The sequence below is a fragment of the Perissodus microlepis genome, chromosome 18 (genome assembly GCF_051167445.1).
Source record: "Perissodus microlepis isolate ML-2025 ecotype Zambia chromosome 18, ASM5116744v1, whole genome shotgun sequence".
Classification (NCBI taxonomy): domain Eukaryota; kingdom Metazoa; phylum Chordata; class Actinopteri; order Cichliformes; family Cichlidae; genus Perissodus; species Perissodus microlepis.
This window is the reverse complement of record NC_140478.1, coordinates 34124676-34150216: the sequence shown is the minus strand read 5'-3', so window position 1 is coordinate 34150216 and position 25541 is coordinate 34124676. Positions and strand designations below refer to the sequence as shown.

General features: G+C 47.3%; 2 protein-coding genes across 4 annotated transcripts; both read right to left on the bottom strand.

The window, feature by feature from the left end:
* Positions 1–131: 131 nt before the first annotated feature.
* On the bottom strand, positions 132–15064 carry klhl18 (kelch-like family member 18). 2 transcript variants are annotated; one of them, XM_084911737.1, is made up of 10 exons: positions 14881–15064; positions 13687–13817; positions 5092–5232; positions 4808–5006; positions 4160–4320; positions 3937–4073; positions 3645–3867; positions 2134–2238; positions 1653–1764; positions 132–1553 (listed from the first exon to the last, which is right to left on the bottom strand). In XM_084911737.1, the coding sequence occupies exons 1-10, from the start codon at positions 15007–15009 to the stop codon at positions 1167–1169; spliced, it is 1725 nt and encodes a 574-aa protein (XP_084767863.1). In that variant the 5' UTR covers positions 15010–15064; the 3' UTR covers positions 132–1166. The 2 variants fall into 2 exon arrangements, with proteins under 2 accessions (XP_084767863.1, XP_084767864.1); XM_084911738.1 differs by lacking the exon at positions 14881–15064 and adding an exon at positions 14578–14848.
* Positions 15065–16406: 1342 nt separating this feature from the next.
* On the bottom strand, positions 16407–22176 carry puf60a (poly-U binding splicing factor a). Of its 2 annotated transcripts, none has more exons than XM_084911739.1 (11): positions 22024–22176; positions 20877–20972; positions 20697–20795; positions 19769–19819; positions 19523–19684; positions 19354–19446; positions 19061–19274; positions 18532–18722; positions 18231–18345; positions 17805–18043; positions 16407–17728 (listed from the first exon to the last, which is right to left on the bottom strand). In XM_084911739.1, the coding sequence occupies exons 1-11, from the start codon at positions 22042–22044 to the stop codon at positions 17429–17431; spliced, it is 1581 nt and encodes a 526-aa protein (XP_084767865.1). In that variant the 5' UTR covers positions 22045–22176; the 3' UTR covers positions 16407–17428. The 2 variants fall into 2 exon arrangements, with proteins under 2 accessions (XP_084767865.1, XP_084767866.1); XM_084911740.1 differs by having other exon boundaries at positions 20709–20795; positions 22024–22175.
* Between the last annotated feature and the right edge of the window lie 3365 nt (positions 22177–25541).

The following is a 25541-nucleotide window of genomic DNA, read 5'->3' as shown; positions in this document are numbered from 1 at the left end:
CAGAGTCATTTCCTGGTCTCCGCCCCTTCCTGTCCAAAAGCAAACATGCCCAAAAACACAAAGTTGTGCTAATTTATTGCTTAGATGTCAAAATCAATAACTGATTATTGTCAGAAACAAAGAGACAGAAATAAACTTTATTAACCAAACTTCTCTTTATTGATCCACAACAAAACAAATCAATCATAAGTTAATCAATACAAATAAAACCCACTGATGATGAGGCTGAGCGTCCAATCAGAGATCAGCAGGAAGTAAACAGTGACTGACGGATTCTAAGCATGGAGATCAATGACACGATCGACTGGACCGCTCTCTGCAGGCTGCGACCAATCAGAGTGCGATGCCCCCAGAGTGCGCTAAACTCCGCCTCCAGCTGTTCAACATACATCTGTCTACTGAGCGTGCTCCATCGCTTATCCGCTGACGCAAATGCAGATGTCGATAAGTGAGGGGGCGTCATTAGTCACGCCCCATCCAGCCAATCGCCCTGGAGGGGCGGGGCAACCACCACACGGACCCTCATTGGTTACTGCAGTATGGGTGAGACTTTGACGAGCGTTTCGGATGCATCAGCCGAGCAGCAGCAGGTATCTGCAGCCCGCCTGTGCATCGCAGCGAAAGAAACGTTAAAGACTGCACGCTACATGACATCACTTCCTGTGGAAAGCTGGAGAACCATGTTTTGTCACGTGACAATGAGTTTATTAATATCTCTGGGGGCGCAACACGTTCCTCAAACGAGCTTCCTGTGCAGCCTGCAGAGGGCGGGGTTCCTGTGTTGCTGGCGTTTTGTATTGATCGCTCCCATCGATTACAGCTGATCGACAAACAGTTCGAGAAACCGTTAAGGAAGGACTTCCTGTCCGAATCAGCAGCTTGGTTTGTTTGGGAGGAAGTCACTTCCTGTTGCTTGTGTCCATCCAGTAAGAAATCAGTAATCAATAATCAGTAATCAATCGTTCCACACACGCTAACAGAATAATGTTAGCAGCTAGCCTCTGCTGCTAGCTCTACAGTTTTTCCCATGATTCCGCAGGTGCGGCGTCATTTTGCAAGCCTGAGCACAGCCATCGTACCGATAAAGCTGCAGGGACGCCGCCGCGGGGCGTGCTCCCGCCTGCCGCCGTCAGTAAATCACGAGTCCTCGGGCTGTGATAGGTGGTTTAGGCGGGCTGCAAGGGGATGCAGCCCACGCCTACGCCCCCCTCGTGGCACACCATGGGTGCCATGAAGGACCAGCGGTTCGTGTCGGGGTTGTACATCTCCACGGAGCTGAGATTGGATTGTCCGTCGTACCCGCCTACGGCGTACAGACGCCCCGACGTGGACACCAGGGACACCCTGCTGCGCCGCGTGTTCATGGCCACCAGGAGGCTCCACTGTCCAGATGCTGAGCTGAACACCTCGGCGCCGCTCAGGAAGCCTGAGCCATCATACCCCCCCGCCACGTACATGTGGCTGCCGAGCGCCGCCGCCCCATGACGGCATCGCTTATTCAGCATTGGTGCCGCCGGGTGCCAGCGGTTAGTGTGGTGGTTGTAGTACTCCACCTGCAGGGGCGGAGCAAAAACACAGAGATAAACAGACATTGTGTAAAACTACAGGTAATGTTTCCACCCCTCAGTTTTAGGCTCCGCCCTAAAACTCACTGTGTTGAAGATCTGCAGACCGTCATGGCCGCCCGAGACAACGATCCGGCCATCAAAAACCGTCACGCCCGCGGCGCTGCGGCTCGCACTCATCTCCGTCACCACAGTCCACCTGGAGAGAACGGTAACATAAGCACGGCCATGTTAACGAGGACGCCGACCTGAGCTGAGATCTGAGCATGCTCAAGGTGAGCCAGGACGGCTTTCTTCTTTGAAGCGTACTTTGGATCTTCTTTGGCTGCTGGTTCAGTCAGTTTAGCTCAGCGTGAGGAAACCTGCAGAATCTGTCGACTTTCAGCCCGTCTGTGAACGATCCACGCTCTGCGTTTACGTCTTTGTGTGGAATTACTTTTAAACCCACTCCTACTGAGGAAGCAGCGGGTCACACGACCCACACAGCCCTCACTGATCACGCGGCGCCGTTAGCCGTAATGCTCGGGTTACACAGAATTGAAGGATTTAAGGTGGAACGACTCCTCACCTGTCTGCTTCCGGGGAGTAGCACTCCACCGAGTTCAGAGACGACTTTCCATCGTAGCCGCCGCACACAAAGATCCGCCCATCAATCACAACCGTTCCCATGGCGCTGAGGATGACAACACAGCTCGTAACATCAGCGGGGTTTATTGATCACAGTGTCTGTTGGAGTCAAACTGTTAAATGTTGTCATTGTGTTACTTAAATGTGTAAAGTCTTAGTTCAAGCAGCAGGATCAAAGACATCCCTCTGTCTCTGAGCACGTCTCCAGCCACTGTGTGCTGGGGAGGTTTGATTGGGCCCATGCTATCTCGTGTTGTAAGCTTCCTGCTTTCATGATCCTTTTGGTGAGCAGATCACACACACACACACACCATAGGGGGGTTTACGAGGGGAGGTGCTTGTGTTGTGTAAACTGTAACTGTCATGGGAATAAAAGGCTACGAGGAAGCTGCTCTTTGAAGGAGCTGGTTGGACACAGGTGAGGAGCGTCGAGCTCCAAGAGCTGCTTCTGACCAAGCCTTCGCTAGCGAGTAAAAGACCTGCTGAAGATGTTCTGTCTTGTCTTCGCCCTTCACGAGAATAAGTTTCTAAAACAGCCTTTGTGAGCGCAGCTCAACAGTGTCGATCAGTGTCGACCGGCGTGTCGATCGGCGTGTCGATCGGCGTGTCGATCGGCGTGTCGGTCAGTGTCGACCGGCGTGTCGACCGGCGTGTCGACCGGCGTGTCGGTCAGTGTCGATCGGCGTGTCGACCGGCGTGTCGGTCAGTGTCGATCGGCGTGTCGGTCAGTGTCGACCGGCGTGTCGGTCAGTGTCGACCGGCGTGTCGGTCAGTGTCGATCGGCGTGTCGACCGGCGTGTCGGTCAGTGTCGACCGGCGTGTCGGTCAGTGTCGATCGGCGTGTCGATCGGCGTGTCGGTCAGTGTCGATCGGCGTGTCGATCGGCGTCGATCGGCGTGTCGATCAGCGTCGATCGGCGTGTCGGTCAGTGTATTGATCAGTGTGTCGATCAGCGCGTCGATCAGCGTATTGATCAGTGTGTCGATCAGTGTCGACCGGCGTGTCGGTCAGTGTATTGATCAGCGTGTCGATCAGTGCGTCGATCAGTGTATTGATCAGTGCGTCGATCAGTGTATCGATCGGCGTGTCGATCAGTGTGTCGATCGGCGTATCGATCAGCGTGTTGATCAGTGTGTCGATCAGCGTGTTGATCAGTGTATCGATCGGCGTGTCGATCAGTGCATCGATCGGTGTATCGATCAGTGCGTCGATCGGCGTATCGATCAGTGTGTTGATCGGCGTATCGATCAGTGTGTTGATCAGTGTGTCGATCAGCGTGTCGATCAGTGTATCGATCGGCGTATCGATCAGTGTATCGATCGGCGTGTCGATCAGTGTGTCGATCGGCGTATCGATCAGTGTGTTGATCAGTGTGTCGATCAGTGTGTTGATCGGCGTATCGATCGGTGTGTCGATTGGCGTGTCGATCGGCGTATCGATCAGTGTACTGACCTGCGCTGGCTGTTCATGCTCGACACGCGCGTCCAGCTGTCCGTCTCGGGGTTGTAAACTTCCACCGTGCTGAGCCGCGATTGGCCGTCGTATCCCCCAATGGCATACAGCAGCCCATTAACAACGGCCACACCCACCCTGCTGCGAGCTGTCCTCATTGGCTGGCAGCGCTCCCAGAAGTTTCCAATTGGATCGAACACCTCGACGACATTTAAGGAGTCACCTGCGGGAGAAGAAGAGTCTGTCAGCTGCACGGAGCGTGCAGACACGCTGCCTCAGGTGAGCGGCGTACCTGAGCTGTTGAGGCCTCCCACCGCATAGATGAGCCCTGTGATGGACGTACAGCACCTCTGCCTGGTTTTAAAGGTGGGCAGGTGAGGGCGGCGCTCCGGCATCAGGTGGAAATCCTTGGCTTCATCCACCAAATCCCTGACAAGAAACACAGCTGGACATTAACCCCGCCCAGAAACGATCACACAGGTAAGACGTGAAGCCGAGGCCTCGCTGCGTCTCACCTGCACTTGTGGCAGCAGCGTATGAGCTCATCCTGCTGGACGCGGTCCGACAGGAACTCGGGTCGACACAGAGGAAGTCGCACCTTTGACAGCAGCTCGGGCAGCAGCGTCTCCCTGCGGTCCTGGTCGTGATGGACCCACGCCAGCACCGCCTCAAACACCTGCACAGGTACCACACGAGGAGCACAGTGGGAGCATGAAGACAACGTGTTTAATACAAGAGCTCATTTTTCACGCCGTGACTCAAAAGGTGAGCCTTGGTATGTGGCACACCTGTGACAGGTAAACCGCTAAAGCTCGCCAACGGCTCGGTCGAGTCCACACGAGTTGCTGAAACATGGCCGAGGTTTACCTTTCCGAAGGACACCTGACAGCCGTGACCCAATCACCTGTTCCTGAAGCTCGCCCCTACAGTTTCACTCTGCGAGGGCGGGGCTTAGCAGCCTGCTTTTATTTTTAGTTTCTGTTTTATTAATTTGGTTTCCTCTCTCCTGACTGCTCTCTTCCTGTCACTCGGGTCAAAGGTCACCGTCTCCCCCGATGTGCTCTACCTGCACAGCTGTGCTGTGACCTTGTGTGAGTGACTATGATGAAGTCACAGCTGTTCTCTGATGCTTCACGCCACCGCCCTCAGGTGAGGCGACTCACCTGCTCTTCGGCCTTCACGTTGAGTTCGTCGCAGCCGACGAGCTCCAGCAACTCCTCCGTCCTGAGGCCCAGGAACTCCTCGGACAGTGACACCTCCACAAAGTGCTGGTGCAGGAAGCTGTTCGCCGAGTCGTACAGCGTCGTGCACATCATCGTCTCGGCGAACTGACGCACGCCGAGGCAGTTCTTCGGGTGTAATCTGCAAGCAAACATGCCATTAGCTCGCCTAAACGTAAGCTCCAGGGAGCGTGCGATCTGAGCGTGTGCGGCAGGGTGGGACTGACCTCTCCTGCAGGAAAGAGCAGCAGGCGTCTTTGACGTTCTGAAGCTGCAGGAAGCTCGAGCCAATCAGGAGAGACTGCACGTTCTGCTGGTCGATGGCGACATGCCCGCTGTACGCGAAGTTTATCAGAGCCTCCAGAGCGCTGCAACACACCCGCAGTGGTTACTATAGTTACTATGGTCACAGTTACTGACATTTTGTTAAATCAATAAAAATATTGCAGGAATGCGATGAACACGACGGACCGCCATCCTGAGACGCTGACAGAACAAACGTACGTTACATCAGCTCAGCGGAAAAACACGCAGCACAGCGTTGAGCCTGCGTCACACACTGACCTCAGATCAGTGTGTGACGTCTGTGCTTCATGTTCTGTTTTTATTTATACAGTCGCCTCAAGGCGCTTTATATCGTAAGGTCGACCCTACAATAACACATACAGAGAAAAACCCAACAATCACATGACCCCCTGTGAGCAAGCAGGAACCAGGCTCAGGGAGGGGCGGGGCCATCTGCTGTGATTGGTTGGGGTGAGAGAAGGAAGACGGGATAAAGACATGCTGTGGAAGAGAGACAGAGATTAATAACAGATATGATTCAATGCAGAGAGGTCTATTAACACATAGTGAGTGAGAAAGGTGACTGGAAAGGAAAAACTCAATGCATCATGGGAATCCCCCGGCAGCCTACGTCTATTGCAGCATAACTAAGGGAGGATTCAGGGTCACCTGGTCCAGCCCTAACTATATGCTTTAGCAAAAAAAAGTTTGAAGCCTGATCTTAAAAGTAGAGATAGTGTCTGTCTCCTGAATCCAAACTGGAAGCTGGTTCCACAGAAGAGGGGCCTGAAAACTGAAGGCTCTGCCTCCCATTCTACTTTTAAATACTCTAGGAACAACAAGTAGGCCTGCAGAGCGAGAGCGAAGTGCTCTAATAGGGTGATATGGTACTATAAGGTCATTAAGATAAGATGGGGCCTGATTATTTAAGACCTTGTATGTGAGGAGCAGGATTTTGAATTCTGGATTTAACAGGAAGCCAAAACAGGAGAAATCTGCTCTCTTTCTAGTCCCTGTCAGGACTCTTGCTGCAGCATTTTGGATTAGCTGAAGGCTTTTCAGGGAGTTTTTAGGACTTCCTGATAATAATGAATTACAGTCGTCCAGCCTGGAAGTAATAAATGCATGAACTAGTTTTTCAGCGTCACTCTGAGACAGGATATTTCTAACTTTAGAGATGTTGCACAAATGGAAGAAAGCAGTCTTACATATTTGTTTAATATGTGCGTTGAAGGACATGTCCTGGTCAAACATGACTCCAAGGTTCCTCACAGCGTTACTGGAGGCCAAGGTAATGCCATCCAGAGTAAGAATCTGCTTAGATACCATATTTCTAAGATTTTCAGGGCCGAGTACAATAACCTCAGTTTGATCTGAATTAAGAAGCAAAAAGTTAGCGGCCGTCCAGGTCTTTATGTCTTTAAGACATTCCTGCAGTTTAACTCATTGGTGTGTGTTATCTGGCTTCATGGACAGATAGAGCTGGTGTCATCAGCATAGCAGTGTAAGTGTATGCTCTGTCAGGGCTCCAGAGTGCGACTTAATTTCTCAATGGTGCGACTAAAAAAATGCCGTTCAGTAAAAAAAAAGGCTCTGCAACTCTAAAAGTCTCCGTGTGGTCAACAACAGACACACATTACACCCATATCGTGGTCTAAACCAATCAGAGATAGTCAGGGGTGGGACCTCTCTGATTGGCTGTGGTCCACATCTTCCTGTTGTCCTTCGTGTGTACGTTTGAAAGTGCAGGCGGATTGAAAGAGGTGAGTAGCTTGAATGAAGCGATATCGATTCATTAAATCCTGAATCGACTTTTGTATTTAAACACCAGAATCTGAAGTCAGAGCTCACAAAACTATTTCAAGCAAACAGCTAAAACAGTAAATGAGAGCCGGCGTTGTGTTTCCGTGTTTTTTATGTGTAACATCTCCATGCATGTTGCTAAATAGACTTCAGTGAGCAGGTATTACAAAGGGGTTATATATAAAACTTAAAAATTACCTGCTTCTCAAGTATCTTTATAACGGTGTTCTTGTAATTACATTATAGTCAACCGGCTCCCTTTTGTCCACTTAAAAGATTTTTACAGAACTATTTCTGTCGTCCTCTTGGCCAGATTACTCTTTGAAAAGACGTTTTTAAAGTCAACCGTTTTTTTAAACTGCATAAATAAACTGTTTGCTTTTTTAATTTAACTGCCTTCCAACAAGAAAGTCTCATTTCTGCTGTTTAACAACGGAGAAATGTAACATTTTTAAAAGGATCCCAAATTACAAGCTCTGAGCTGTGCCGGTAATCAAACCTCTGTAACTTTGCTCTGCTTCCCTTCAGCAGCACCAGTTCATGTTCACATGTTGATTCATGGTTTTCTTCAGTTTTTGTTCTACTGCAGAATATTTTAAGGTTATCTGCTATAAAAAGCCAGGCCAGGAACATCTGCTTCATGTTTTATCCTCAGTTACTTTGACACAAAGCTGTGATGCTCACACCTCTGATGAAGTCTCACAGCTTTGTTTGTATACATGGATATAACTGATAAATGATCAGAACTATAATATTTCTGTCTGAGGCAAAATTGAATCAAATCGAATGGATTATAGGAATCAGTGATGATGCCCAGGCCTAGTGAGCAGCCTAGCCCGACAGAAGTGGATGTAGCTGTGGGTAATGAGAAAAGATGAAAAGAACAACTGGTAACTTTTTCATTAAAGCCTGATCCGTCTGAAATTCATAGCCAGCTCTGACACGGAGCCATCAACCTCTGAATGCTGAAAAAGCAGCAGTGTGTCCAGAAAACAAGTGTCCCCTCTGCCCACTGCCCAGCAAACAGGTCGTCAGAGGAGCCGATGTGATGATTACGTTTAACATTGTCTACAATATTATCAAAGAGTGCCAACGCACTTTAAGCATAAGCACAAGATTGTTAGTTAATCATTTACAAATCAATATTGTTTGTATGGACAGCAATTTTTAAAAAAAAGTGCACACATAAAACTGCGGTGTTCATCGATTTGGGTGAAAAATTTGGGTGCGCCTAAGAAAAAAAGTTAGGCGCACCAGTGCAACCGTGACAAAAAGTTAGTCTAGAGCCCTGGATGTCTTCTGATGATGCTGCCTAAGGGAAGCATGTATAATGTAAACAGAATTGGTCCTAGCACTGAACCCTGTGGAACTCCATCATTAACCTCAGTGTGTGAAGAGGACTCTCCATTTACATGCACAAACTGGAGTCTATTAGATAGATATGATACAAACCACTGCAGCACAGTACCTGTAATACCTACAGCATGTTCTAATCGCTCTAATAGGATATTATGGTCGACAGTATCGAACGCTGCACTGAGGTCTAGCAGGACAAGCACAGAGATGAGTCCACTGTCAGAGGCCATAAGAAGATCATTTGTAACCTTCACTAAAGCTGTTTCTGTGCTGTGATGAGCTCTGAAACCTGACTGAAACTCTTCAAATAAACCATTCCTCTGCAGATGATCTGTTAGCTGTTTGACAACTACTCTTTCAAGGATGTTTGATATAAAGGAAGGTTGGAGATTGGCCTATAATTAGCTAAGACTGCTGGGTCTAGAGATGCTTTTTGAGTAAAGGTTTAACTACAGCCAGCTTGAAGGCCTGTGGTACATAGCTGATTATTAGAGATAGGTTGATCATATTTAAGATCGAAGCATTAATTAATGGCAGGACTTCTTTGAGCAGTTTTGTAGGAATGGGGTCTAAAAGACACGTTGATGGTTTGGAGTAGGGCTGGGCAAAACGATTATTTTCCTAATCGATTAATCTAACGATTCATTTTTCAATCCGATTCGATTCACGATTTTTTCCCCATTATTTGACTTGTACAGCAATTTCACATTTACTAATTTATGTATGTAAATGAAAAACACAAATTTATTCATTTCAAGACCTTTTAATAAAAAAAAAAATTGCAAAATAAAGTTGTAGAGGTCGTACAATCAATACAATAGAGATAGCATTCAACAAGAAATGAAATGTGCAAACATATATAAAATTAAGGAAAAGTTAACAAAACATTTCAAATAAATAGCAACAATGGTGTCTTTAAACAAACAAAATGTAACATTCACAAAAAGTGCTCTTCATTCACAAAACAAAATCCACAATAACATTGTACTACAATCTTCTGTTTTTAACAAAAAATTAAATGTTTTGCAAAACAAATATAACAAAGGAAATCATAGCAAAAAATTAATAATATACAAACAGCAGCAACGGCGTCTTTGAACAAATAATGAAATGACAAGTTACCCCTAAGTAGGACTCTGTGACCAGACTTGTCCAAGCATCAGTGGTAAGGGAGATTTTGGATGTGGCTTTTTTAGTTCATTCCTTAGTTTCTCCACTGAAGTTTCATACTTTCTCTCCATCATGCTTGTAAAATGACGCCTAGACGGCAGAGTGTAACCTGGTTGGAAAGTGGTCAGCATTTCTTTGACTCCCTCACCCACAGCAAGTGGTCTCTTGTCTTTTAAAATCATAGATAAGACGCTCTCAGTAAGTACAGCCACCTCCTGGGGGGTGCATGGTGTACTTCTTCTCTGACAGTAGTCCTCCAGACTTTTCTGTTTGTTCCTGAAATCATAAATCACACACAGATGAATTCGAATAATTACAAAATAATTACATGGAAAGCATAATATCAAAATAATTTGATAAGGATCTGGTTGAGATATATATATATATATATATATATAGATATACATAGTTATGCCATGTGCTTTCATAGCATAACAGTAAGAGGTTACTGATAATCCCCAATGTTGAACATATGATATGCAGTAATTGTGATGGCTGGAAAAAATAGCGTTTAAACAGCCATAGCTGATGGCACCTTTACTGGTGCACTGCTTTCTAGTCATTAGACGGCATAACTTTGACCTATAAGATCAAGCTGGAGAAGCATTATGTATAAAAACAGCGTTCAAATAGGATGAAACACATTAAATTTGACAAATCAAGAGTTCGTTGTCATTTTGCTTTTGCAAGCACTTTAGCAATGTTGTAATAGTGTCCACGCCGGCTACGTTTAGCAGGTGGTGCATTATCCTTGTTAACATTTTTCCTGCGGCCAATTCGCTGTCTCACATTTTCGTCTTTCGCCGATTCTGATAATCAGCCTGCGCGCATTCCGACTCATTTTGCCAGCATGGGCCACAAACAAAAAACAACAACTAAACAGCAGCTGCTATATGTTACTGCTAAGCAGCTTAAATTCGTTTTGCATTCACGGAGGTTGGGTGTTTATCTTTGTGTCTATGAGTGAGTGTACGTCTGTGTGTGTGTGTGTGGGCGGGGGGGGGGGGGGGGGGGGGGGGGGGGGTCTGGATGAATTAAAGGGTAAAAACTAGCGTTAGTAAAAAAGTTGAAAACTTACGGTGGTTTGTCCTTTGCAGAAGCTGCTCCTGGATGCCGTCGTTTGAGGTGCTGGTGCATAGCCGTCGTGCTTTTATGATAGGCCATTTCCACCTCACAAAGCCGGCAAACGACGGAATCACTTCCTTTTCGGTTAAAATATCCCCATACTGTAGAACTGCGTGTTCGGGTGGAGTGGTTTAAGTTGACTGCAACTGCCTCACTCGTGTTGCCGCTACTCGCTGCCGCCATGTCTTTTTTTGAAAGTGACGACGCGTCGACGTATTTTAGTTTAGTTTAGTTGTCCCAGCCCTAGTTTGGAGGAAGTAATTATTGAAGTTAACTCAGAAAGATCAATTGGAGAAAAAGAGTCTAACTTAACATCAATGGTACTAAGAGTAGCTGTAGATAATATTACATCTGTGGGATGAGTATTGGTAATTTTTTCTCTAATGATAAGAATTTTGTTTGTGAAGAAGTTCATGAAGTCATTACTAGTTAACGTTAAAGGGATGGTTGGCTCAACAGAGCTCTGACTGTTTGTCAGCCTGGCTACAGAGCTGAAGAGAAACCTGGGGTTGTTCTTATTTTCTTCAATCAGTGATGAATAGTAAGATGTTCTGGCTTTGCGGAGGGCTTTCTTATAAAGCAGCAAACTATTTCTCCAGGCTAAATGATGATCCTCTAAATTTGTGACACGCCATTTCCTCTCCAGCTTACGAGTCATCTGCTTTAGGCTACGTGTAGGGCTGGGCGATATGGCCTAAAATCCATATCACGGTATAATTTGAAGCATGTGCGGTAACGATATATATCGCGATATATTCTTTTCTTCTGTATAACGTATTTTAAACACTATAAAGGCACGCTTAAAATAATTTTCTTAAAAATCGAGAGTGCGCCTTATGTATGAATTCTGGTTGTGTTTACTGACCTTGAACGGATTTTATATGATACATGGAGCTCAAAAATCTGTCAAAAATGTTTTAGTACGACTTTGGTTGCTGCGACGCTGCTTGATGGATTGTCAGAGCATTACGGCTGCCGTAGTCAGGAGCCTTGCGGAGTAATCTGGGTCCTAAACTCCGTCCGTTTCAGGTCCCAAAGTCACATGATCACTGCGGCATCACTGAGAGTTTAAAACTGTCTACAGTCTTTCATCTTTAATAAAATGATCGGCGTTGCTGCTTTACCAGGTGTAACAATTAAGTTTAACATCCAGGCCTCCATGAAAACAGAATTTATTACATTTAACAGAGTTAGAAGTTAGCAGGAAGTTAGCTCGCTAGCTTCCATCTAAACATGATATACCATGTTCTGACTGAGAGATTTATGAAACAATTCAAACGTACTGCTCTGCTATCACTTCCAACATAAATGAAGACAGGAAACTAAACAGCAGTGACGTTTGTGGGGTTACTGAAGTTGGGCTAGCTGCTATATAATGATGTGCTACGTGATCGCTAGCAAAACAGCTACATTAGCATAACATTAGCACAGTGAAGCTGGAGGATGAACGCTAACCTTTTTCCACTTGATAAAAGTTAACGTGAGGGTTCCCAATGGTTAGGGACAAATGCAATCGCATAGCAGGATGCTGTAAACGGACCAAACTTCAGTCAGGAGAACAACTGAGATCATCCATCCACAATACGAGGTTAGTCATTAATATACTGCTGCATGGGAATAAAGCAGTTGTTAGGGAATTCAGCATTAATGAATCAATGGTAGGGAAGTGGAGGAAGCGCAGTTTTTGGCTTTCCCCATATTCCAAAAATGCTTTGTCTCTTTGGTATTACTGTTGCCCGGCATAATTTGCAGATGATGTTGTTTGCAGCCGCTGCAATGCTTTCGACCAAAACAGGCGCAGCTCGATGACACCATCAACACGCGCTATCGTGGTAGAGCGGTATAGCAAAAATCTCTACCATTGGCCAAATTTATATCGTTTCCACCGTATACCATTTATACCGCCCACCCCTCTACGTGTTTGAGAATTATACCGCAGAGTAGAGCAGGGCGATATGACCAAAAATATTTATCACCATATACATTTGAAAATTTGCGATAACGATATAACTGACGATATAATTGACACGAGACAAAATACTTTACAACTCCACAACTTTATTAGTGCAAAAAACCATCAATGTATTTTCACTTAAACAAGCAGCTGTTTTTTATCTGCATTAAAGTTATATAAAAATGTAACAGTGCAAATGCAAATTCTTGCTGACAGTTTAACCAAAAGGCATTTCCAGAGGAAACTGGCCGACATATCCTCAGCATAACCATGTATAACATCCACACAACTTAAAAAGAGGTTCTACACACACAGTACGGTAATATTATGTTGAAGCACAGTACGTATCACTGCGCGAGGCTCCGCCTACGACAGCCGTAATGCTCCGACAATCCATCAAGCGGTGCGGCTTCGTAGCTTAGCAAAGTCGTACTGAAACATCTGACAGATTTTCGAGCGCCGTGTACATAAAATCGTTGCGAGGTCAGTAAACACAACCAGAGTTCATACATAAGGCTCACGGGATTATAAGGGGCTCTGTCGACTTTCAGAAAAATCAAAGGATTGATTTTAAGTGTGCCGTATTTTCCAAACAACACGGTAATAACGACGGCCCGCTAGCATGCGCTACCAAAAATAGTGCTTTGTTGTGTATCTGACGGACGAAAGCTAAACCAGTTCCACACCACTGAAGCTGCAGCATTTTTACAAACCAGTTCTGGTTCATCGTTTCATTTAACGATCCACTTTCGCTCTTCTCGTTCTGCGTCGCCGCCATGTGCGTATGAAAACAAAGGCACTGCGCATGCGCGTTTTACCCATATTCTATTGCGATATTTCATTTTCCTATCGTTGCCCAACATTATACCGGTGTTACCGTGAACGGTATGATATGGCCCAGCCCTACCACGGAGGCAGGTACTTCTGATTTGAGGCCTTAGTTTTCACAGGAGCTACAGTATCGAGAGTCGTACGTAGTGAGGAGGTAAAATTATTAACAAGATGATCGACCTCTGTGTTGGTACAGGGCATTGAAGATGATAACAGTGGGTGGATTATATTCTTAAACTGAGTTACAGTCTGACAGTTATAATTCTGCTCTCAGACATCTGTACAGGTGTGAGCGTACCTGGGGTCCATGCCCTGCATCAGGATCTCGTCCTGTTTACACTCCACCATGTCGTTGGTGAACATGGCGTGGAAGTACGGGATGGAGGCCGCCAACACGATCCGGTGAGCGCTGAACTTGTGATCCCCGACCTGAGGACAGACACACTGATTAACACACTCACCTGTTACTCACCTGTTGCTATGACGATAATAGAAAACTGAAAACAGCTACATCTGAGGGATGTGCCCTTAAACACTCACAGAACCACTCCTCGCTAGTCAGCCAATAAGACTTTGGCTTCACAGCAAGCCCCACCCCCCACTTATCAGGTAAAACAACAAGGTGATCGCGTTCCTTCACCCTCTGAAACACACGCGTTTCAACAGGAAGTAGATTTCAGGGTTCAGCATAACTCTGTCAGCTGACGCCATCGATGATGTTTCCACTAGCTTCAGCTTAACGCGCAGCCAATCAGATTCCTTCATCCAACCAACCAAGTCTGCCTGCATCATTGAATCAGTCTGACTTCCTTTTAAACTTCTGCAGGTCACCTGAGAGTGGACAGGTGAGAATGTGCAGCTTTACTTGCAGGACACCATTTGTCCTGGGAGACTCAGCACCTTGCCTACTGAGCCGTTAAGAGGATCAATGCTGAGCTGCAGGCACAGGACGCAGCACAGGTGAAAACGTTTCTCAGTTGCACCTGAACACCTCAGAAGCACACCTGGATCATGTGATGCTGACAATGAGCACCCCGCTCTATTACCTGCTACCATAGAGCCAGGTCCTGATGGGGAGGGGTGGAGCCACTGAGAGCTTCTTCCTGCTGTAGGGGTTAGGGTTAAGGTCCCGCCCCTCCCTCACCTGGCGGACATGTTTGGAACAAAGAGAAATCACGTGTCTGCTCACCTGCTTACGCCACAACGCTGCTAAAAGGCTCCGCCCCTTCTGTGCTGCCTGAGCTCAACTGCGCACGTCACACAACTTCTACCTTCCTCCAGGTGGATTACACACCTGACCTCCAGCCCTGGTGTTAAGAACTGACCGCTCTGACCGGAAGCCGCTTCGCCGCCTTGCCCGTGGGGCTCCCAGGCAGTTCATAGCTCAGCCCATGACGTCACTATCTGATAATCCGCGTTAGCTTGTTAGCATGCCTTAGCTCACTCTGTTAGCTTGGAGGCTAATGTCAGCCTCGCACGCCGCCTCGCTCACCTTGAGCGTGACGTCACAGAGTTTCCCCTGACGTCGGATCTCCTCCATGACGACATAACCTCGTGCCGGCAGGTCGTGCACTGAGAAGTGGACCAAATCCTCGAGCTCTTCGCACAGGACGTCGCCCATCGTCAGCGGGAGCGCGCGGACTGGACCCTGCGAGCCGCCGTACCCAGCGTCAAAGCTGCTTTCACAATAAGAGGGATCACTTCCGCTGAGATTAGACTTCACAATAAAAGCTTCTAAACCCTTTCATTTGTGGTTATTGATGAGTGATTACTAATTTATTTGGCCTTAATGTTTGTTTTTGTCAGGATTTAATGAATGTATCAGGTGTTGGCCCTGAGGAGCATCAGCTCAGCTCACGTGACTACAGTGACATCAGAGATGATGTCATGAATGACTTTATGATTGTGACATGCAGCTATGAATGGGAGCACAACAGCGTAGTTATTTAGTGAAAGCTGATTGGCTGAGAGATAAACAGCCTGAACACATCAGAGCGTAAACTAACAAACCGATCTTGAGCCTGCAGTTCCTCCAGCATTCAGCAGAGGGAGCACTGAGTCAGTCCTCATAGACTCCTGTGTTAAAATTCAAATGTTTTGGCCTTTGTAGATAATTTCCCCTTCATAACAACTGCACAATGACTGGATTCAACAGAAGGGAGGACACATTTTTAACTCACCTGTTTGCATTGATAGGTGCATGGCCTCTTTGACTGACAGGTGGATGGTGACAAAACTCACTGTAGCTGCTACATGTCTGCTAGACTTCACCTCAGCTAACTGGAATCTCTGAGCTAGACCTCTGAACTGTGTTTAATGAGATTATCTGACCAATAAGATTGCTGCTGTGACCATCTAAGGATTCTGATTGGATGTTACTGATAAGGTGTATGTGTATGCCAAGCTAGCTAGCAGACAACTGGCTGGCAACTCCACCCAGTCCTCCAAATATGGTCACCACAGGAAACAAACATGGCAGCAGGTAATGTTACAGTCTTTTATACAGTCTGGCCTCAGTGATGTCACCCGATTATGGGTGCTTCCAAGGTCACCAATTTGGCTGAAAAAACCTGAAGGTGGCGAGGAGGGGCGGGGCTGATTGTGAACCCACATGCTTACTGGCTAACGCCCTGTGACTGCCACCTGTCGAGGGTTTGGAGTGAGCAGGTTCCTGGCCATTACCCAATGAGTATGCAGCTTCACCACTTTGAAATACAGTGTAACGTAAAACTGAGCCCACAACCTCAGCAGGATGTTTTTACACAGGTCAAAGGTCAGAAAGCTGCCTTACCAATGCTATTGCCCCCTGGTGGCCTTCAGACAGAATGCAGGCTTTGTCCGTGCCCATGCTTCTTCCTCCAGAGTGAATGAAGGTGAGCTCAGGTCTTTCCTGAACGTTCAGCAGACAGCTGATTACTTCCTGTACTCACACACCTCGTCTGCTTTCTATTATCTTTTATTATCAAACAGATTTTTGCACTCAACTGCCGACCAATCAGAGAGCAGCTTCACACAAACAGCAGAAAAAAAAAGAGTTTTATTCACAAGTTTCGGTGTTTGAACTTCAAACCCTGAAGAGCACCTGAACGCAGCACCGCCTCTGAGGCTCAAAGTTGCTCAGAGACCGGGATCATGTGACTCCTCGGGACAAGCGGGAGACGGCCTGAGAGTGGATGATGCTGTGGTGCGTTCAGGTTTAGTCAGTTTGTTAGACTCCAGGTGTTTCTCTTGTGAGGCTGTGAACAAAAGGCTGAACATCTGGAAGAACACAGGTGACGTCACATCTGGTCCACAGTTGCTTCATGTTTCAGCTCCGGCCGGCTCACCATTGTACAGAAGGTCCCTGAAGGCACCACGGCCGTGTAACTGGGTCAGAACCCAGACAGGAAGTTACTGTTCAACTTACTGATCTGTGGGTCCTGGTTCCTGGACGTCAGCTCCAGTTTTTCCTTCCTGCTGGTGATTGTTTTTGTGTGTTTCAAACCAAATCTTTACGCCTCACTCTCAGGGTGCCGGTGCCGCGGCCCTGCCCAGTGTTCTAAGGAGAAGGGGCGTGGCAGTTAGTAGAACACGATCGACAACGTTTCTAATCGCGCCAATCCAAAAAAAAAAAAATTCAGTAAATGAAACTCGTCAATACACAGTTTGTCCAGCAGGGCGGCTCCACTGGCACCATCTACAGTGGGTGGAGTCGAGCGTGACATCACTCAATGAAACTGCTGACAAACTGATATCAGACCATGTAAATCAGTTGAGCTCTTAACGTTAGCACGGAGCTCATGGTACATTTTTAACTGATGCCCTCTGTGTCCCGTTTCTGTTACCATGGAAACGAAGGACATCGTGTTAGGAAAGCAGTGGCTGTAAGAAACGGCGAGGCGGCGAGCAGCTGAAACATGAGAAGCAGCTGATTCGTCCTTTGACCCTGCACAGAAACACTGGAGCAGAGGACGCGGAGACGTTTCCCTGGAGACAAACACCGATGAAAAACAGACAAGTTAGAAAGAGCCCGCTATGCTACGCTCCCCGACGAGCGTGCTCTATGCCGACAGGTCCCCGTTGTCGAAGCGTTCCTGGTCGTAAACCTCAGCGACCACTTTCCTGCCGCCGAACCAGCGGTGGTTCAGCGCCTGGATGGCTCGGTTCATCTCGGCAGCTTCCGAGAACTCCACAAAGATCTTGACGATGACTTCGGCGTCGTCCTCCTCTCCTTGACGCTCCTGATAGATAATGACTCGCTTCACCTGGCCGAACTTCCCGCACTCCTCGGTGACCTCGCCCTCCAGGTCGTCGTCGATGTCGTCGGGGCCGACCATGTTCCTCAAAACCATGACGGTGGACTGAAAGGAGATACGACAGGTCACGACCACTAGAACCAACGATTCGCCATTAGGGGTGGGCGGGACTGAAGCGTACCTCCTGCTTGCGCAGCAGCTTCCTCATCACCATGTGTCGGGCGCTGCTGCCGCTGATGCTCATGTGCTCCTGCTCGCTCAGCGGCTCCATGGCGCCGTCCTGCTGCACCTCCTGCTGACGCTCCTCCTCCTCTTTCTTCTTTGGATCAGCACCAAAGGAAACCGTCTGTGTTGGGGGCGTGGCCAGCACAGGGTTCACCAAGCCCACCTGAGGCACGCCAGGTCTCACTGGGGTCACACCTGAAACAGGAAGCAGGAAGTGTTACCTGTTGGAGCACCTTTTATTGGTTAGCATCTTTGAATGAGCCTGGCTTCAAAATAAAGAGCGGTGAGACATGTGGGTGGAGAAGACTGCCCCAAACTCAAGATGCGATGTCATGTGGGTGGAGCCTGTGTGTGTGTGTTGACAGGGCTCAGGTGTTCCTACCTGTGATGACACCTGGAGCCTGGTGGGCCATGACAGCCTGAGGGAGGCCTCCGAGCTGCTGGGACAGGAGCGCCGGTCCGGCCAGCGCTCCGAGCACCGATGCTCCCACCGCCTCCTGAACGCACCACAGAACATAATCAGTACACCTGTCTCAAATACTACAATCCTGCACTACAGGAAACACTACATACCACTGCTTCTGTGCACATACAGGCAGAAAAACTACCGCACTGCATGTACTACACTTCTTAGAGCATGTTCCTGTGCCTTGTCTCTGGGGGGGCGGAGCTCCCTGAGTTACCTGAGCTGTGATCTTTGCGGTGGCGACGGCAGCAGCCATGGCGGCGGCAGTGGGCAGTCCACCCGACGTCGTTGGTGTGAGAAGGGGCATGGGCGGCGTCACGGCTTTGCCCACGCGCAGGTACTGACCACCCAGGTCGAACAAGTTCATGGAGGCGACGGCGTCCTGGGCCGACTGAGCCTTCTCATACTCTGCACGCAGGAAATGAGCAGACCGCCGTCAGAAGTCCCGCCTACATCACACAGAGCCCCACCCTGAACAGAGCTGTCTGTCAGCTGACAGGGAGCCCAGGTGTTCAGGTGACACACCTGGGCTCCCCGTCAGCTGACAGGGCTAACGGAGCCTAACAAACCCTTAAAATGAAGTCGACCCGTCAGGCTGAGTTTCTATGGAAACAGATTGGTGAATCCAAACATGAGAACCGCAGGGGGTGGGTCACTGACCCTGGGTGCACCTGAGAGGGTCCACACCCCTCTGCGTCTTCCCTGTTAAAGCTTTCACGCCGCGGCGGAGCCGAGCGGCCGCTCACCGATGAAGCCGTAGCCTTTGTGCCGGCCCGTGGTCGGCTCGCGGGCCAGCATGCACGACTTGATCTTTCCAAAGGCCTCGAACACACTCTTGATGTCATCATCGGAGAGGTCGGGGTGCACTGACGCCACGTAGATCCTGTTGAAGGCACGCGCTTCCTCCGCCAGCTGGTCGATGATTGGCTGAGCCTGGCCGATGTTGCTGGGCCTCCCGACCTGCGAGACAGCGAGGAGGGAAACTCAAAACCCGGCTCAGAGTCAGAGGAGGCGGGGCTTCATCGTCAGCTGGACTCACCTTGATGTTCCGTCCTCCGAGGACAACTGAGTTCATCTGCTCCAGTGCAAGCTGCGCCGCTTCAGGCATCTCGTATTCCACGAAGGCGAAGCCCTGCAGGTGCCATGGCAACGGTTAGACCCGCCCACCTCAGAGTGTGGTGTGTGTTTTATGTGAGTGTGAGTGTGACCTTGTGCTTCATGGTCACAGAGTCCCAGGACATGTCGATGCTTTTGATTGGTCCAAAGGGGGCGAAGGCCTGCCTGATGGTGTCCTCTCCGAGTTCGTAGTAAATGGATCCAACGTACACGCGACACATGATGGCGAGCGCTCTCTGCCGCTGAGCCGCCACCTGAACAGACACACAGAAAGCAGAGAAGAAGAATGAGCCAGCAGCTCGCCGCTCAGCAAGGAGGCGCTGCACGCTGTTACTCACCGATTGCAGAGGAGACAGAGCGTCGCCCAAACCCATCGTCAGAGACGCCATCTGAGACACACATGAGAGAAAAGGTTCAGCGTGACGAAGCACAGGGGCGGAGCCAAGTCTGCACCCACTGCAGATGAAAAACACGAGTCAGCAGAAGTGTTCGTCAGAGCGGTGAGGCCAAGGGAGGTGAGAACCGGGGGCGGGGCTCAGTTTTGACCCATCGCAGCAGGCCATCGTTCTGTAACCACGTCACCAGATTTGTCGCGCTGATGACGTGACGTTTGAGCGACGCGTGAAACCAATGGAGAGAAAGCGCGTGTTTGCTGACTCAGTGCAGCAAACCTGTCAGATTACACGTTTAACCTCCTGGGACCTGCGTCCACATGTGGACGTCACATTTTGGGTTATTTAGACTAAAATACTCAATTTCGCTCTACAAGGGCCTGATATCCACTTACGAGGACGTTATACTGCTACTGTTCTATCGACATTTTAAATGAATATCCTCACATGTGGCTCTGATTTTTCTTAAAAACAAAAATAAGGTTAAAAAAAAAAAATCTGGTAATTTTTTCATCGGGCCCCAATCAGCCCGAATATCAAAGAGAAATCAAAAATGCTGCCGTGGAAGAGTTCGGGTCTCAGGAGGTTAAATAAAGTTTAAATCAAGGTTTCATTTGCATCACGTTCCTCGTGTGTGTTTGATCTTTGTGAGTCTTTTTTTGCCTTTCTGTGAAAGTTTTGTATCAATAAAATATTTTCTGACACCATGACGGCTACATGATGTGATGAATCCAAAACTAATAATCAATATCAGACTCCCCTCAGTGGCTGCTCGATTAATGCTTCAGCTCACCTGGGTGAGCGGGTCTGACTCCCACCGTGTGACTGCTGTTACCTATACTGTTCCCTCTGACGCCCCGCCCCCTGAGCACACCTGTGAGGATACCTGCAGGTTGGTGATCTGCTGCTGCTGAGCCAGAGTCTGCTTGACGAGGACGCTCTTGATGCTCTGCTCCATGGCGTACTTCTTCGCCTGCACACAAACAGCCAATCACAGCTCGCCAGTCACAACAGCACGTGTATACACTGTGTGTGTGTGTGTGTGTTTATAGACCTTCTGCAGCGCCTCCGCCTGGTTGGGGGTGAGCGGTGGCAGCCCCAGCTTGGTGGTGGTGCTCTGTCCATTCTCCATGATGAGAGCCGGCCCTCCCTGTCAGAGATCAATACTGACTGATTAGCGATCAATCGCACAGACGATCAATCACAGCTGTTCTCTTCACCAAGGCTGCACCGCATCCTAAACTTCACCCATACCCATCAGTCTGTGACATCACCTCAGACACAGCTGATGCCCCGCCCCCACTCACAGAGCTAAACAAACCTCCACTTAACTCTTCTTCTGCGTGGGTTTTTATTGTTTCCTTCATGCTGAACACAAACTTTATCATCATCGTTACGAGTGCAGCCACACAGGTGAGACCTTCACCTGCGCAGGTGAGGTCAGGCTGAACAGCCACAGAGACTCACACTCAGCTCCAACCACACCAGCAACCTGATTGACTGATCGATCATGTTCTATTCAGAGTGACAGCTGACCTGGATCAGCGTAGTGTACATCAAACAGTAGCAGTGGAAACAGAGGAGGAGGTCGTCGAGGCAACGGTGTACCTGCTGCTCGGTCTGTGGCGTTCTGTCAAATTCGGGGACCGCGGTGTTGGTTCGTGTGCCGCATTTTCCTCGTTTGTGGTTTTGATTTTTTTAGGACACTCAGTTCACCTGATCTCAGGTGAGCAGGTACGAACAGGTCTGCTACTCCAGGATCATCAGCATCTTTAGAATAACACACCTGTATCTTCATGTGTTCATCTCTAATGTGGAACTTCACCTGCGTACAGGTGATGATCAGTTCCCACAGTGATACACTCAGGTGAGAAGTGAACCACCTTCTCAGTACAGGTGAGCGAAACTACCACCGTGGACGGTAAGTTGGCACCTTAACCCTCTTAGGTTGTTAGCTTAGCATCAGCAGCTAGCAGAACCGTCCAGAACTTCCGTGCTAACAGTTAGCCTAGCTGAGCCGCGCGCGCACAGCGTTGATCACAGAGAACCGATCAGCGGCTGATCGAGTAATCGACCTCTGCGGTCGGTTCCGGTCAGTCTGTGGTGTCGAACCGATTGTGTTACGGAGCACGCGCCGAGGGTCCCTGCTGTTAGCATTAGCTTAGCTTCGTGTTTCCATCCAGGCACATTTCGGATCGTACCGCAGAAACGGCCGCCGCCATACAGCTGCTCCCGCGCTGCTCTCACCGCTCTCCGCTCGCTTCGGTTCGGATGGTTCTGCTCTCGGAGTCCCCGCAGTCCGCACCGCGGCTCCGCCTGACGTCACTTCCTCTGACAGAAGAGTGGTTTGAACAAACGGCAACTTCAGGAGCTGAAGCCGGAAGCAGGAACCTTTTTTTTCTCAGAACTTTATTAACAATTGACCAACATCAAACTTTTTTTTCTCCATTTTTATTTCAGGTAATAACAAATATAATACATGGAGGAGACAATTATTGCAAAATTATATTACAATGGAACGGCGTGTCAAATTAAACAACTAAGATACATATCAACATTAAAAGGAGAGAGAAGAAAAGGAAATAAAAAGGAAAGAAAAAAAAAGCGAGAGATACAGTGACATTGAATAATTAAACAAGGACATTAAATATAGTACAAACATTTACAGTTTTTAAAGCTTTTTTTGTTGTGAGAGGAGCAAATTGTATTCACATAGAGTTCAATTTCTTTCCTAAAAGTGAGAAAGTGAGGTTCCTTGCTTGAAAACTTACATTTATGGATATGGTATTTGGCGAGGAGTAAAATCAGATTAATAAGGTAAAAAGCATTCGAGTCTTTCCTGCTAAAGTCAGTGTAACCAAATAACACATTTTGGTAAAAAAGCACAAAATTTGATAAGATGTTCTTAGAGATGAAACCAGCGATATCTTTCCACAAAATCTGCGTACGTAGAGGTACGAGACCAGAGTAGATGTGAGCAGGTCTCTGGGGCGATCTTACAGAAGGAGCAAAGAGTGTCTATATCCCTCTTATATTTTGAAGGAAGCATTTAACAGGGTACAATCTATGAATTAGCTTAAATAAAATTTCCTTCACTTTGTTAGTGAGGAGGAATTTTTGTGGCAAACACCAAACTTTTTTTTCCAGTCAATGTCCTTGACAAAATTAGACCAGAAAGAAATGGAAGGAGGAATGGAGACAAGTGACTCTTGAAAAAGAGACCCAATCTTGGCATTCACACCTTCACAAGAGGAGAAACAAATCTGACCTAAAGGAGTCTCTCAGGACAGAGTGGGACAAGAACAGGAGTGGGGAGGCAGTGGTATTTCTAAACAACATGGACAGAGCAGACGGTATGGCATCAAAAACAATACAAAACTCCCTTGGGGATACTGGGATGTTATATCTGGATAGGAACTCTGAGTAATTGTATAATAAGCCTGCGTTATTGAATAGTTGACTTAGCAGAAGAATACCATTATTAAACCAGTTTTCAAAGAACAGCGACTTATTCTTGTAAAGAATGTTACAGTTGTTCCAAATATAACACCTTTGTGGAGAAAAGTTTCTAGATTAAGGACTACGCCAAAAGAGCTTGTTGATGAAAGTCTGAGAGTTTCATTGGGATTTTCTGAATATTGTAGTTGCAGAGAAGAATAAAGTCCAAGCTACCCAAATGTGAAAAGATATGATGAGAAATGAAGTTCCAGGTGGAGTTTGGGTTTTTGAGATGTTTTTTAATCCAATTTATTTTGAAAGTGTAATTTAGGGAGCTGAAAGACCAACATCTAACTACAGAAGAGTGCCAGAGATGGATGACGGGTAATGATGATGGCGGAATACAAGAACACAATAACAATAATAATAATAATAATAATAAAATTAAAATATTAGAAGTCCAAAATGTAATGTATTTTAATTTCCTTTGTGTTTTCAAGGTCTTTAACTGTGGCGCTGTATTGCAGAAGTGTTTAATATAGGCTTTGCAGTCCGTCCATCATTTTGTATGAATAGGAATTTTTCCCAAGAGCAGCAGAAGTCGGAGGAAGTAGGTAGTGAATTAAATCTTTCCCTTCAAAACACACTTTAAGTTCGATTTTTTTGGTTTATTGGTCTGTCTGTAATAATAACATCATTCTGAAAGAGTCTGGCATATATACACATGGATACAACAGGTGACAAACAGCTTCAGTGTGGAAGTGACACAAGCAACAAGAATAGTTCTTATCAAGCTTAAACCTCTCCAGTGTCCATATGATGAAGTACTTTAAATGAAGCTCCACTAACTTTGTTGCTTAAGCAGAATTTCCCTCCATGAAGCCAAATTTGGCTCCATTTAAATTCTCCACATAAAGAAGTCCAACAGGATTGTGTAGGTTTGTTTATCTCTACACCACTCTCTCAAATGTTTGTACATGTGAGTTGCTGCACTAAGTGTAATTCCCACATTGCCACATGGATAGACGGACGGATCTAAAAATAGCCAGCTGGAATGTTAATGGACTGAATAATGTAATTAAGAAAAAGACCGTTTTAACATCACCCTAACCCTGGAATGGGCAAAAGTGCAGGGCTGTCGGTTCTGATTCATAAAACTTTGTCTCAACTTCACTGAGACAAAAGTAGATAAGGAGGGTAGACATAAACTAGTACGTGGACAATTATTAGATACACCAGTAATTTTATGTAATATTTATGCTCCCAATTCAGACACGCCTACGTTTTTCATAATTTATCACAGCTTCTTTTGGAATCGCACGGCGCACAAACAATAGTAGGCGCAGACTTCAACCAAATACTAGACTGAGACCAGGATTTCTCAAAAGTGGTAGGTGGCGTTTGAATGTGTCCTTACTTAAAGACGTTATTTACTAAAATGATCAGGGATGACATCTAATATTTTAAGGAGACATGAGGTTGAGAGGACACTACATTGGCTGTCTGGTGGGATGCTATGAAAGCGTATTTGAGAGGGAGGATCAGTTCCTTTGCTTCCTTTAAGAAGAAGACAGGCAATAAAAATATCACCACACTGGAGTCTGAGCCAAAAACCCTCGGGCACAAGGATAGGGCTATGCTAAATAAAATCAGTAATGTTAAATAGAAGTTGAACACACTGTGCAATAAAAAGGCAGGATGCGCTCTGCTTCGTACAAACCAGACTGTGGGTGAAAAACCCGCGGGCTCTGAACACATCGTGTCAACAGCTGTGAAACAGAGACAGAAGCGATGTGGGCATCTCTCTGAAGTTGTTTGGTACGAGTCACAAACCTCACCAAAGGCACCACGATGTAAAGGACACAAGGCAGGTCGCTGGGACTTTAATACCTTTATAAAACAAAGAGTTTTAATTAGTGGGACACCAGTCGACTGGCCAGTGGCATAAGGCAGCCATCCTTTAAACGTCGCGTTTCTTTGATGGTAGAACCAAATGTTTCCAAAGCTTTGATCACATTGTTACTTTGTTAAAGACGTCCTGTCCGCACCACCTCATACTCAGCATCACCAACTCGCCGTTTGACCATGAAGGCTCTTTTCCACTCGGCGAGTAACTTTGAGCCTGAAGTGTGTAGCTTTGCTCTCAGGTCCAGGACATACCAAACCTCACGTTTAGAGGGGCTTGGACCCTCCTCTCAGTTAGTGAGAGGTGCGCAGCAGCACTGCTTCCAGATATCGCGCTGCATAATCCACCAGATTACCACCCAGGTCGACATGGAGA

Coding starts and splice junctions, on each gene's coding strand:
- klhl18 (XM_084911737.1), bottom strand. CDS start 15,009: ATGGGCGACGTCCTGTGCGAAGAGCTCGAGGATTTGGTCCACTTCTCA. Junction 2,239..3,644: donor AGCATGAACAGCCAGCGCAG/GTCAGTACACTG, acceptor TGTCATCCTCAG/CGCCATGGGAACGGTTGTGA. Junction 1,765..2,133: donor TACTCCCCGGAAGCAGACAG/GTGAGGAGTCGT, acceptor CGTTCTCTCCAG/GTGGACTGTGGTGACGGAGA.
- puf60a (XM_084911739.1), bottom strand. CDS start 22,044: ATGGCGGCGGCCGTTTCTGCG. Junction 18,346..18,531: donor CCGCAAAGATCACAGCTCAG/GTAACTCAGGGA, acceptor TGGTGCGTTCAG/GAGGCGGTGGGAGCATCGGT. Junction 17,729..17,804: donor AGCTGCTGCGCAAGCAGGAG/GTACGCTTCAGT, acceptor ATCTCCTTTCAG/TCCACCGTCATGGTTTTGAG.